The sequence below is a fragment of the Penicillium canariense genome (genome assembly GCF_028826845.1).
Source record: "Penicillium canariense strain IBT 26290 chromosome Unknown utg000002l_segment0_segment0, whole genome shotgun sequence".
In the NCBI taxonomy this organism is placed as follows: Eukaryota; Fungi; Ascomycota; class Eurotiomycetes; order Eurotiales; family Aspergillaceae; genus Penicillium; species Penicillium canariense.
This window is the reverse complement of record NW_026622729.1, coordinates 284,569-296,900: the sequence shown is the minus strand read 5'-3', so window position 1 is coordinate 296,900 and position 12,332 is coordinate 284,569. Positions and strand designations below refer to the sequence as shown.

The 12,332-nt window shown below is 52.5% G+C and overlaps 4 protein-coding genes across 4 annotated transcripts; 2 read left to right on the top strand and 2 right to left on the bottom strand.

Moving 5' to 3' along the window:
* Nucleotides 1–2,281: 2,281 nt before the first annotated feature.
* On the top strand, nucleotides 2,282–3,423 carry N7482_003287 (ribosome biogenesis protein BRX1; the record flags this gene model as incomplete). The annotated part of the gene is made up of 2 exons (XM_056685412.1): nucleotides 2,282–2,520; nucleotides 2,577–3,423. 2 exons carry the CDS (start codon nucleotides 2,282–2,284, stop codon nucleotides 3,421–3,423), a joined length of 1,086 nt encoding a protein of 361 aa, XP_056544154.1.
* A 750-nt stretch (nucleotides 3,424–4,173) lies between these two features.
* On the bottom strand, nucleotides 4,174–5,102 carry N7482_003286 (Rab family GTPase; the record flags this gene model as incomplete). Its single annotated transcript, XM_056685411.1, has 4 exons — nucleotides 4,174–4,295; nucleotides 4,356–4,436; nucleotides 4,498–4,887; nucleotides 5,078–5,102. The coding sequence occupies 4 exons, from the start codon at nucleotides 5,100–5,102 to the stop codon at nucleotides 4,174–4,176; spliced, it is 618 nt and encodes a 205-aa protein (XP_056544153.1).
* Nucleotides 5,103–5,517: 415 nt separating this feature from the next.
* N7482_003285 (uncharacterized protein) lies at nucleotides 5,518–9,596 on the top strand (the record flags this gene model as incomplete). The annotated part of the gene is made up of 3 exons (XM_056685410.1): nucleotides 5,518–8,481; nucleotides 8,545–8,897; nucleotides 8,951–9,596. 3 exons carry the CDS (start codon nucleotides 5,518–5,520, stop codon nucleotides 9,594–9,596), a joined length of 3,963 nt encoding a protein of 1,320 aa, XP_056544152.1.
* Nucleotides 9,597–9,969: 373 nt separating this feature from the next.
* N7482_003284 (putative ATP-dependent Clp protease) lies at nucleotides 9,970–11,885 on the bottom strand (the record flags this gene model as incomplete). The annotated part of the gene is made up of 2 exons (XM_056685409.1): nucleotides 9,970–11,369; nucleotides 11,429–11,885. 2 exons carry the CDS (start codon nucleotides 11,883–11,885, stop codon nucleotides 9,970–9,972), a joined length of 1,857 nt encoding a protein of 618 aa, XP_056544151.1.
* Between the last annotated feature and the right edge of the window lie 447 nt (nucleotides 11,886–12,332).

Sequence of the window (12,332 nt, the reverse complement as noted above, 5' to 3'; positions counted from 1 at the left end):
AAAAGAATTCCCTGGTTTGCCTGTAAATAAGGAATTGCAGTCGTGGGGGCCCGCAAGAAGTCAGCCCAGGCTCAAAGAAGCAATGCTCCATGGATCCCGCAGCGGACCTCCTCTACCTCATCCGATTATGATACCTAAAGGCCTGTGGCAAAATATCTGTCTGTAAGATGCAATGGTGCCAACTCCTTCCCCAGTTCAATGTTAGTTCCTTTGATGACTCTATCTGTAATCGGTTTCCCTTGTGTTTGATTTGCATGTCCGCACGTGGCTGCCGTTGCATTTACGGCCGCCTGCGCGGGCAATCGCAGCCGAATAAGAAACGTCCTAGATAGGTGGAAATGACCTGACATCAAAATGGAAAACGAATAGTCCCACTGATTGAAGCGAATCCGCTCCTGAGATGAAGGAGCCATGAATAGGTGGATACATTGCCCTGATTGGCTAAGCTGGTCGTTTGGGAACACCAACTTTCTTTCTACTTTTAACGGGATAACAAATAGCTTGAGTCTCTTCACGTTTATTACCGAGGCAAAAGCACTAACGAGACCCTTTTATGAAAGAAGCTAAAATCTTACAAGATGGCGTGGATGGGGAGTGGCCTACTCCGCAGGGCAGCGATAACAATATCCTGACTAATCCGTCCCACGTTGAACGGTGGGCATGGCGGGAATCCGTTCAGCTTTCAGTTGATCTTGCCGGTATATAATTCATCGACCCGAGAAGAGTTACCGAACCTGTCCACTATGTTGGTTGCAATAGGGGCATGTTATGTCGACACTATCCTAACGTGTGTCAATTACCCGTCTTCATGCGGCTGCACCGACGACATTGGACATTTCCAATACTAATTTGACGGTCACCCTTACCTAGCACTGCATACTACCCCGAAGAAGATGAGAAGTTGCGGGCTTCAAATGTGACTCGCCGGAGGGGTGGAAACTGCCCGAACACCCTTGAGGTGCTGCAGCAACTGTCGTCTCATGGGTTGACTAAGGAGCTGTCGTTGTCACTCATTACAATCTTGCCTGCCAAATCATCAATGGCCTCACAGCATATTATATCGGAATTTGAACCACACGTTAGTCTCAGCTATTGCATTTACCGAGAGGGATTTGAAGATCCAGCATCATGCTATATTATCAAAAGCCAATCTACCAGCAGTCGGACTATCGTCAACTACAACAAACTTCCCGAGATGACCCTGGATGAGTTTACTGGATGTGCCAATGAGCTAGGTCCGAAAGCAACTTGGTTTCATTTTGAGGTATGATCAAAGTGGAAAGATGTTTTCTCCGCCCCGAACTTCCTCTCGATGCATTCCACTGACAATCATCTAGGGCCGAACGCCGGACATGACTCTACAGTTTATGCAGTACCTCCGAAGGCATTTCCCATCTGTTCGAGTGAGCATCGAGATTGAAAAGCCTGGCCGACCAGGTCTTCAGGAACTTGCAATGGAAGCCGATGTCGTGTTCTATGCGAAGACATGGGCGCAGGTGAGAAACGGCTTGAATTGGGCTTGCGTAAAAGACAGCGCTGATACCTTAGATAGGATGCCGGGTACGCAACAGCAGAAGAATGCGTAAGGAAGCAGTCCGCCTGCGCACACAACGCGTCAGTATTTCCAATCTTGGAGGCAGGATGCCGGCTGATTCTTCCTATTATAGGTCGCTGTTATGTTGCACCTGGGGCCAGGATGGAGCTGATGCCTTCGAGCCAGGCACTGGGGAGTTCATACACGTGGCGGCTTATACGGCGGAGGACCTCCCTGTTATTGAGTGGGTTGAACCTGTAAAACAGAAAGAAAATATGCTGATCAGGAACAGTCCCATTGGAGCAGGAGATACATTCATCGCGGGAATGTTGTACGCAATGAATTGCAAAGAAAACGACTGGGATTTATCCAAAAAGCTTGCATTTGCTAACCGAGTTGCGGGTATGAAAGTCTCCCAAGAAGGCTTCTCAGGCTTGGACCGAGCATTGGCGGGCTTTTCTTGAAGGTGGGGGATTTCATGATAGGTCAGCAAATAATTGTGACTGAATCACATCAAAACCGCTAGCATAGTTAGCATAAATATTTGCGAAGTGTATATTGAATTGCTTTTCGAGCCATTAGTTTGGTCCGTCGTTGACCCGCATGAAAATAGCGACGGGCGATAACAGCACGTGACCAACAATTGTTGCCGGCCTGGCGGTGAGCAACAAAAAATATTCTGCCACCAACTTTTCTCGGAAAGCTTCTGCATCGAACATACCTGCTGCTAGGCATTTGCATATCACCATGGCGGCAGTTTACAAGACAGTTTCCAAGAAGCAGGCTCGGCAAATGACCGAGGAGGAGGATGAGGACATGGATGTGGGCATGGAGGAGCTCCTCGACGATGCGGACGACACTACCGACAGCGAAGAGGAGGAAGAGGGTGAGGAGGACCGTATCGCTGCGGCGAGGAAGGAGCTCGCCGCTGGCTTTATGCCCAAGACTCGGGTACTGATACTTACTTCGCGTGGTGTCACACATCGGTCAGTAACAACCATCAATGCGCCTAAAATCTGACTCTAACTGACACATTTTTTAGCCACCGTCATCTCATGGCAGATCTTTGCGCTCTTCTCCCCCACACTCACAAAGAGACCAAACTCGACACTAAGAAGAATGCTGGCTACAACCTCCTACTGAACTCTCTCGCCGATCTCCACTCGTGCAACATGATCTTCTTCCTTGAGGCTCGCAAGAACGGTCAAGATCTCTACCTCTGGCTTTCGCGCCCGCCAAACGGCCCCACAATTAAGTTTCACTTGAACAATCTGCACACGATGGCCGAACTCGGTGCCGGATTTGCAGGCAACTGCCTGAAGGGTGGACGCGGTGTCGTGGTTTTTGATCGCTCGTTTGACGAGCAAGGCCCGGATATGAGTGTCGCCGGCACTGAGTACCGCGGTCTGGTCCGTGAGATGCTGCGCGGTATCTTTTGTGTTCCCAAGCGTGGTGTCAAGGGCATGAAGCCTTTTGTCGACCGAATTATCGGCGTTTTCGGTGTGGACGGCAAGATCTGGATTCGGGTCTACGAGATCCGTGAGTCCGAGAGTGGTACCAAGAAGAAGGATGGAAAGGAGACCGCTACACCTGCCCCAATGGGCCCGGACGGACTGCCCGAGGTGTCTCTGGTCGAAATTGGCCCTCGCTTCGTGTTGACTCCTATCGTCATTCTGGAAGGCAGCTTCGGCGGCCCCGTCATCTACGAGAACAAGGAATACGTCAGCCCCAACCAGGTCCGTAGCGAGCTCCGGATGGGCAAGGCTGGCCGATACGCCCAGCGCCGGGAAGTGCAAACGGATCGTATGGCTAAGCGGACGGATCTGGGTCTCTCGGATAACTCTTCGCGGAGACCTGATGCGATGGAGACGAGAAAGTTGTTCGCATAAAGGTAGCAGCAATTCTTGAATATGCCATCATGATGGTTCGACTATTTTGTATATTTGGGCGACGATATCATTCCAGGTCTGCTTTGGCGTCAGGGCAAAGTCTCATATCCGTTAATTTCCAAAAAAGTATTTTGCATTTCACTTGTGCCTCTCATGCGTAGTGTATCGATATGAGCAGTTTCTTCGCCTATATTTGCCTGATTTATTCTCGCAGCTGTGACAGCTCTATTCCCAACGCTCGGCGGAGAAGCACATTTCTCAGGTGGAGCTGCAGGTGGGCCCGGGCGCCGTGGCAGCTATCTGGACCACAGATAAGACCATTGCTTATGGGACTCGAACTACGGGACTAAAATAGCGCATGCAGGGCCGTTCTTGAAATATACCGATTGTCCAGAAAGACTTTCATACAAAACCACGTAGCCACAGTGACGCCCAACCCAATTCAGTGCACCGGCGACCTCGGGAACCCGGGGGGAAAGAGAGCACGAGTCTGATGGGAAAAAATCAATTTCGGTGGGAACCACACAGATCTCAAGAACGCAGAAGAAATAATAAAGGAAAACAGAAAAGATCCGGGACTATCGGGAGACTTGTCCGGGATTGGCACCCCCATTTCCCATGCTCTCTACCATATCCAGATCCCGCCCGTGTATTGTCTTCGCCTCAAATTACAGACTCCATCACAGATCACGGCCATTCCAAAGTCAAATTGTAAAAAGAAGAGTCGTTGCGGTCCGTTCGTTGGCCCTCTTAGCAGCAGCCTTGCTTCTGCTCGTTGGGCTGCGGGGTGAAGTCGATGGTGCGGCCCACAGGAGGGTTCGTGCTCGATTCGCCGGAGTCGAGAGCCTTGCTGGAAACGATGCGGTAGATTTCTGGGAGTTAGGATTAGTTGCTGCCTAGGCCATGTGTTGTGCCTAGATCTGTGGACCCACCTGTGAGGATGTTCTGGAAGGCAAGTTCGACGTTGCTGGCGTCAAGGGCGGAAGTTTCGATGAAAGAGAGGTTGTTGTCGCCTTTCAAAAAGTCAGCACCTTGAACCCCTCCCCACATACTATCCTGGGAGATAAGACATACTGGCAAACTGCTTGGCCTCCTCGGTGGGGACCGCACGCAGGTGTCGCAAATCGCTCTTGTTACCGACCAACATAATGACGATGTTGGAATCGGCGTGGTCCCGCAGCTCCTTCAACCACCGGTTGACATTTTCGTAGGTCTGGTGCTTGCTAATATCGTAGACAAGGAGGGCACCGACAGCGCCACGGTAGTAGGCAGAGGTAATGGCACGGTAGCGTTCCTGGCCGGCAGTATCCCAGATCTGTGCCTTGATGGTCTTGGAGTCGACCTGGATCGAGCGGGTCGCAAACTCCACACCGATGGTGGACTTGGAGTCCAGGTTGAACTCGTTGCGGGTGAATCGACTCAGCAGGTTGGATTTACCGACACCCGAGTCTCCGATTAACACCACTATTCACCTGTCAATATCACAGTTCGTGGTATCCTCGTCGGATCGTGCAAGGAGGGCTTGGAAGGGGCACGCAGTGGCCGGGCGGAGGGGGAAGATGCGGTATCCGCACGAGGCAACGTTACCTTTGAAGAGAAACTGAAGCCCCCGTCAGCAAAATGAGATAAACAACCACCGTCAGAGGGGGGTCACTCACATCATATTCGTCGTTGGCCATGTTTAAGGTAGGGGAGGAAAATTCGGGGAATGAGAAGAAAAAGGGAAAAAGAACGGGGCGAAGTATTGCAGGCGATAGGAGAGAGAGAGATGATGCTTCCAGGTGGAGTGTCTCCTTAATGTCAGGTCACGTGGGAGATGTTTTCCCGCACGGCTTTTTGGCACCTTCACTGATGCGCGGATCTGCGGCTTCAGCGGTGATGGCTTGGTCTCTGTAGCCTGGTGAATGCCAGAGTGCATTTACAGTACCCCGGGGCATTTCAGTCCGGAAACTGCCTTTTTCCCCGGTCCATATCACTCTTGCAAAGCCCGCGTCTCGTGCCTTCTCCACAATAGATCGCCTTGGTTTCTACCCCACAGCGGTTTCAAGCACGACATGCTACACAGTGTCTCCAGCCATAGAGACGGACATCAAGATGGCGGATGCTGATCATCACTCCGATGCCGACTCCCTGGCCTCTACAGTTGCCAGTATAGAAGGATCCGAATACGAGGTGGAAGAGATCCTCTTCGAACGCATTTCCAAGAAAACCGGCGAAAAGAAGTATCTGCTCAAATGGGCAGAGTATCCTATGCATCGAGCAACATGGGAGCCCGCGGATATGTTCCTGGAGATGGACGACGCCTTGCTTAACTGGAAGGCGAAGAGGTCCCGGATCATAGAAGGCATTGACCCTCCATTTGACCTAGTGAAATGGGAAAAAGACCTCAAGGAACGGCGCAGAGAAACAGCAAAACGAAAGGAAGCTCGTCGAAAAGAACGCGTGAGGAGAGCAGCTCAGATCACCGACTTCCAAGATCAAGATGGGCATCAACCTGACCGTGAGGATGACGATGAGGATGTCTCCAATCCCGCCGATGTCATCGGATCAGACTCGAGTCCTCACGGATCTACATCCAAATCTTGGAAGTCACCACAAGAGGTGCCTTTACCGCAGGCGTGCACCGGTTTGGCTCCAGGCGGTCAGCTTCTCACTAGTCGATCGCGTCGCGAGAGTCCTCTGTCCGACTCCTCGATCGTCTCGTCTCTGTTTGTTTCCGCGAATACTCCACAACCAGACAGCCGAGCTACTCAGCTCGCATCAAACCAGGGAGACCTTCTGCTTCCCACTTCTACAGCTGCTCAACCTCGACAGGCTCTTTCGCCTCAGTCACCCCGGGTTGGATCTCAACCTCCGCCTTCTGGCCCCTCTCAGACATGCCACGATACTCTACAGACCTCTCCCACCCCGAGCTCGAAGCAGGATACCGTCTCCGCTACAGAGCCTGGCCAAAAGCTAGGGCAGATTTTAACACCCCAAGCAGAGCCGCTACGAGAGCCTCAGCATCAACGATCGCAGGCGTTACCTAGCCAGGTTGCCAAGCAGCCGGCATCAAGACCGCCCTACTCTGCCTTCGGAACGGCTAAATTAAGTGATCGCGAAGCCGATCCTAGCCAGTTAGACCTCCGAAAGCCCTCTGAATTCCCTGCAAGGTTAGCAGGCGCAAGTTCTGTCCCTTTTGCCAAGGTCACAACATCGGAAATTACTCGACCTGCGTCTAAGATCGGAGAGAAATCCACACCTACGTATTCTGTTCCATCCCAAACTCCGACTATTTCAAGTGCGCCGCGTCCGGGGTCTTCCGACATCATACCGCCCCTCCCAACGACTCCTTCGGCTCATCTTGAAAATGAAATGACCCCTATGTTCCCCCAATCGTCTTCCCGCGGTCCTCCTTTCAGATCTGGGGTCGATTTACACCGGCCAGGTGGTGCTACAAGTGGCGATTCCCCTCGGCATCAACAACCACGCCAACGGTCACCCGAGTCACGTCCTAGATCTCCCGTGCAGCGTCCAAGATCCGCTGGATCGCAACCGCGCTCCCCAGAGCCACAGCCAATATCGCCAGGGTCACGTCCAAACTCTCCTGTACGGCGTCCCCCCGTTGGACCACGGCCGCGATCCCCACAACACTGGACACCTGATCGTCATCGGATACCTGCTCCTTCCCCATTCGACACTGTCACCCGTTCACCTACCGCACCTAAGATTTCACCCCCGAGGCCATCTCTGGTTGCTCCTGTCTACAAAGAAAACAGGGCCAACTCTTCGCTTGGGGGTACGCCTATCTCATCCACTAGGCCCCCGCTGCCCCCTCCGACACTCTCGCTATCCGTAGATGAACAAATCAAGCGAATGCCGATCGGTGTACCGGAAAAAAACTCTATGAAATTCAAAAATGGCTATTTTGTCAACCGGTGTGAGGTCCTCGCGCATGTGTACTTCGGTCCGGAAAAGGTCTTTGTCGGGGTTGTACGGCTGTGTGGTTTAACAAGCGACGTGAAGAAGGATCTCCTTGCATCAAAAGGAGCGAAAAGAGGATCCTTCGGGAACTTTGAGATGTGGTTCAAGAATATCTGCACGCACGACGAGTATACTGCTCTTTGTAAAGCAGAGGAGGAAGCAGGGGGCTCGAATACTGTTTTACGCACCTGTTGGATGGAGGGGTTTGCGAATACCAACCCAGACATATTTCGTATGTCGGAAAACCTCTTCTCGGAAAATACGGTCGCTATCTACTACCCTCCTGGTCTGAATGGTTTCGTGTGGCTTGCCTATTCTCCCAAGTCCCATGTTTTCACCCATCTCACCCAGCCCCAAATCAAAATCAGCCGGTGGATTCCCATTCGCCTTGCTGTGCGGACCCCTCTGGCGCCTATCAATGCCTTGAAATTCACGTCCGTGAGACTGGAATGTGAACCCCGACAACAAGTGGCCACGGATATGGCCATCGTCCCATCCAGCCAATCAGCTGCAGGTGAACGTGAGGCGCGGGATGCTCCTGTTGGGCCTTTTCTCAACAGGGCGGCGGATGGTGAGCATCAAACGAGCAGGCTGGGGCTCTCAGACCAACACACAGACTCCCCATCCGACCCTCGCCTCAGGCGCCGGTCATCTATTACGACGAGTGCACAGCCATTGCAGGGTCAGGCTCGAACTATGGAAATGGGGGTTGACAAGAGCAATAACCATCATTCTGAAGGCGCCAGCTTGCAAGAGCCGTCAGATATCATGGATACGAGCCCAGACAACACGGAACCTGCCCACTTACCCTTAGCGACAGGTACTCAAAATCCCCCTATGTCAGGTGTGGCAGACCCTAATTCCATGCTTGTCGAATACTTTGAATCACAGGTCAGAATGACTTTTAAAGAGCTCGCTTCTGTGACTGGGAGACGAAATGGCCCTGCTGCAGATATTTTCTACCTGCACCTTCCAGAAAATGAAGAGGGTCAAAATGACTGCACTCTTCTGAAGGCGTGGCTTGATTTGCACGGAGCCATCGTATGGACAGATTGGGGGAAGTTCATCAAAAATAGCAAATGTGGCATCATTCTAGTATGTTTGCTCCAGTCTAAGAGGGTTGACTCTTCCAAATTGACCGACTTACCATACTTCCAGTTCCATGAATCTTTCGCCAAGTACTATATGCTGCGGCCCAATATTAGTGATGCTTTGGCGAACTCATCAATGGGCTTTTGGACTTTCCGCATCTCAAGGCCCCTGGACTTTCCTGACCTTCGGTATTGCCAGAATGGGGTCTATTTCCAGCGGATCTTTGGCCGCGGAGGCGCTTTCTTGATGTCTGAAGACCTGCTTCAAGATCTAAACCAGGCGCTCGTCATTGTCTGCTGGTTCTACGGTGTTCAAAGTTCCAATCCTGGTGCTTGGAAACTGGTCTGTTGGCCAAGCGTGGTGGAACGCCTTGAGCAAAGGCTCGATGATCCGAATCAAACCAAGGATGAGCAGAAACTGTATGATTGGCACAGTTCCCGAATCTTGCTGTTTAAACACTAACATTGCCTAGTCTGGTCGCCCTTCTCTGGTGGATCAGGAAATGCAACTCTGTCGATAAGCTTCGACCCTACTTCCAGGACGACAGCCTAAATCAGGCAAAGCTGGACGCTCCTAACAATAATGTCATAGCCCTCACAGTGGCAGGATATGGAGAACGTTCAGAACATGTGACCCCCGAGCTGCCTGGCGGTCTAACACAGACCGAGCGCAATGCCGATCACCTTGCCGAGGCCTTTGCAGGCTGGACCCTCGAGAACACGGCCCGTGTCCGAAAGGCATACATAATCTCGAACTGCAGCAACGAGGCCCTGCTCAAGCGGTGGGGAAGGTGGGCCCACGTCATCGTGTTCAGCATGGAGTCATTTCTCGGCAGATTTAAAATAGATGCAAAGGAAATGCTCAAAAGAGCAGAAGGCAGGGGCAGGCCGCGATCACCGAGCAAGTCGAGCAAGTCGAGCAAGTCGAATCAACCAAGTCACCGAGCTGCCAGTGGCTTTTCTTCTCCATATCAGACTCCCCAGACTCCCGTAGCTGCCGCGGGCAGCGTCCGAGCCCCGGGAGAACCAACTGCAGACTGCGCGAGCCGTCCAAGACCAGGCGAATGGAGGCAACCACATAGGCACGACGCTGATCGGTATCCAGCACCCTACCGTTGATTGATCTGTGGCCCTAGACAGGCAGGAACGGCCGTCGGTCCTTTACCCATGTTTGCGTTTACTTGACTTTTTAGGAGTTATCTCTGATACCCGGATGATTAGCATGAACTCACATGAGGCTCATCTGATCGGCCACAACTATTTTGAAAGTAATTATCTGAATTACCATACTTTCTCTCCAATCTTATAAAAGAAAAACCGACGGTTCGCACTGTATAAATCATCTGGTCATCGAAATTGTGAAGTGTAACTTAATTTGATCCAGTATAAGATAAAGGCACGCCTCGGGTACTAATAAAGAAAACCATATACACCAGATAATTCATGACAAGCCCCAACAGGGATAAACAATATTCAGTAGCATCGAACCACACTACCCATTCGCTCGCTTGCGATACTCTTGGAAATTTGATGCATGCTGCGCCTCGTCGCTCACATCCGTCTGGGCCTTAGCCTTCTTCTCTTTCTTCTTCTCGCGTCGCGTCTTCTCCTCCCACTCGCTCTCTTCCGCAGAGATCATCGCGTGAAATTTGCCGCCTTGGCCGCGGGCGAGGTATATCGGCGGTTCTTGGCGGTCAGCCACAGCCTCGGTGACGAGGACAAACTTCACGCTGGAGCCTGGAGCTTCAAACATGGCGTCGCTAAGGATGGTTTCCATTTCGGTGCGCAGCGCGCGCGCTCCGGTGCCCATCTTGAAGGCATTGGATGCGAGCCTGTGTAACGCCGGCGTCGTAAAGCGCAGCTCGATGCCTGAAAGTGAGAAGAGGGTCGTGTATTGTGCGAGCAGGGAATTGCGGGGCTCGGTGAGGATGCGCAGAAGCAAGGGCTGTGTTAGTGTCGACAGGGCGGCGGTGACGGGGATCCTGCCAATCAGCTCCGGGATGAAGCCGTAAGTTTGCAGGTCCGCTGGCGTCAAGAGGTCCAGGGCGTTGAAATATGTTGGCTCGCCGCCTTGAGTGGCTGGAGATGCAGAGGTGAAGAAGGGGAGGTGCTTTTTGTAGAGTGCTTCCTCTTCGGATCCGGGGGTAATTGGCTGAAGTTCATCGTGCGAGATAGCGGACGTGCCCGGTAGACCGCTCGAGCCGGATGAGCCCCTAACAGGCTGGCCGAATCCGATTGAGCCATGCGAAATTCGGTCCATGACCACTTTGGGTAGCCCGACAAATGCGCCCGAGAATACGAACAGGATGTTGTCCGTGCGCACATTGTAGACTTCCCCCTTCGTCACTGGATTATTGTTGTGCGGTTGGAATGGTGCGCTGCCCAGAGGACTGTTAGATGGGTAGGAGTTTGGCGGGCTCATCGATCGAGGGTTTTTCTCTGGCTTGGCCTGCACTTGCACAGTGGTCCCCTCGATGATTTTCAGGAGAGCTTGTTGAACGCCTTCGCCGCCAACGTCCTTGCCATGGCTCACTTTGGCCGCCGCAATCTTGTCCACCTCATCAAGCACAATGATGCCCCGCTCCGCCTGCTCAACGTCATAGTTTGCGGCCGCCAGAAGCCGATGGACGCACGTTTCGGCATCCTCTCCAATGTATCCGGCCTGCGTAAACGGGGTGCAGTCTGAGATGCTAAATGGTACGGACAGAACACGAGCAAGTGTTTTGGCCATGAGCGTCTTGCCGACTCCCGAAGGCCCAAGAAGTAGTATGTTAGACTTGTCGAGCTGTAGCGGCGATGTATCGACTAGTTCGCCTTGGTCTAACAGAGTATTCTGACGAGGTTTGGCGGCCGAGGGAAGTCCCACAGTTCGCTGCTGGCCTGGAAATTCACCTATAGAACAGGGCTTTAGCCAGGGCACCTGGGGGTTAGAAAAACGCCGAAAGACGTACCTTCCAAGGGATGACTTTCAAGTGCTTCTCTCCGCTGCCGTTTCGCCAGGAGCTCCTCTGCTTCCTCCTCACGACGCTGGATTTCCTGTACCCTCTGGTAATGATTATACACTGCCACGCTCAGAACCTTTTTTGCGCGATCCTGTCCCACCACATATTGGTCAAGATACTGCTTCAGCACCTTGGGTGTGATGCGCGGGGCGCCAAAGGCGGGTGTGGAGCCCAGAGGGCCGGTAGTCGGTAATCCAGTCTCATAGCTCCCCGTAAAAGGCTGGGTTGTAAAGTCTGACCGGTTAAATTGCGAGGATGTTGGGAAGCTGGATGAGGAACTGGAAAGCAGGCGTGCTTGGCTGACGGACAATACGTTCGCCCGACATCGGACACAGCGGACAGACAGGACGGCCTCACGATGCGTCCTGGTAAGTGGGAACCGACACTGGAGACGCCGGCACAGCATCTCCCAGAGACTGCAGTGCTGGGACAAGGCAAGAATTCCGATATAGATGCGGCGAGGAGAGCGTGCGGAGGGATACCTCAGATACGGAGCTTTCCCCGCAGGTGATCTTATCGGCTGAGTCAGCGCGGCATCGAGCGTGCGCTAAGCCGACCGGTGGGACAATGTGTGACCGGGATAGGATAAGCCTCATCTGTTCAACCCATAAAAACCTGGTGAACAATTTAGCAAGGCAGGGATAATGAGGCTAGATGTCATAATTCAGTTATGCGAACTATTCAAGCCATGGGACATGCAGGGGGTCTTTATCATCTGCCATCTGAGTTCAAAGGAGTCGTACTCTAGAACTATACCAGAGCCCATGCAAAGCCTACATCCACTCCAACACAATCCTCAGCCTTCCCGGGTTCTCATCAACTGAATATATGAGTCTATTCTGCAGGCCACTAG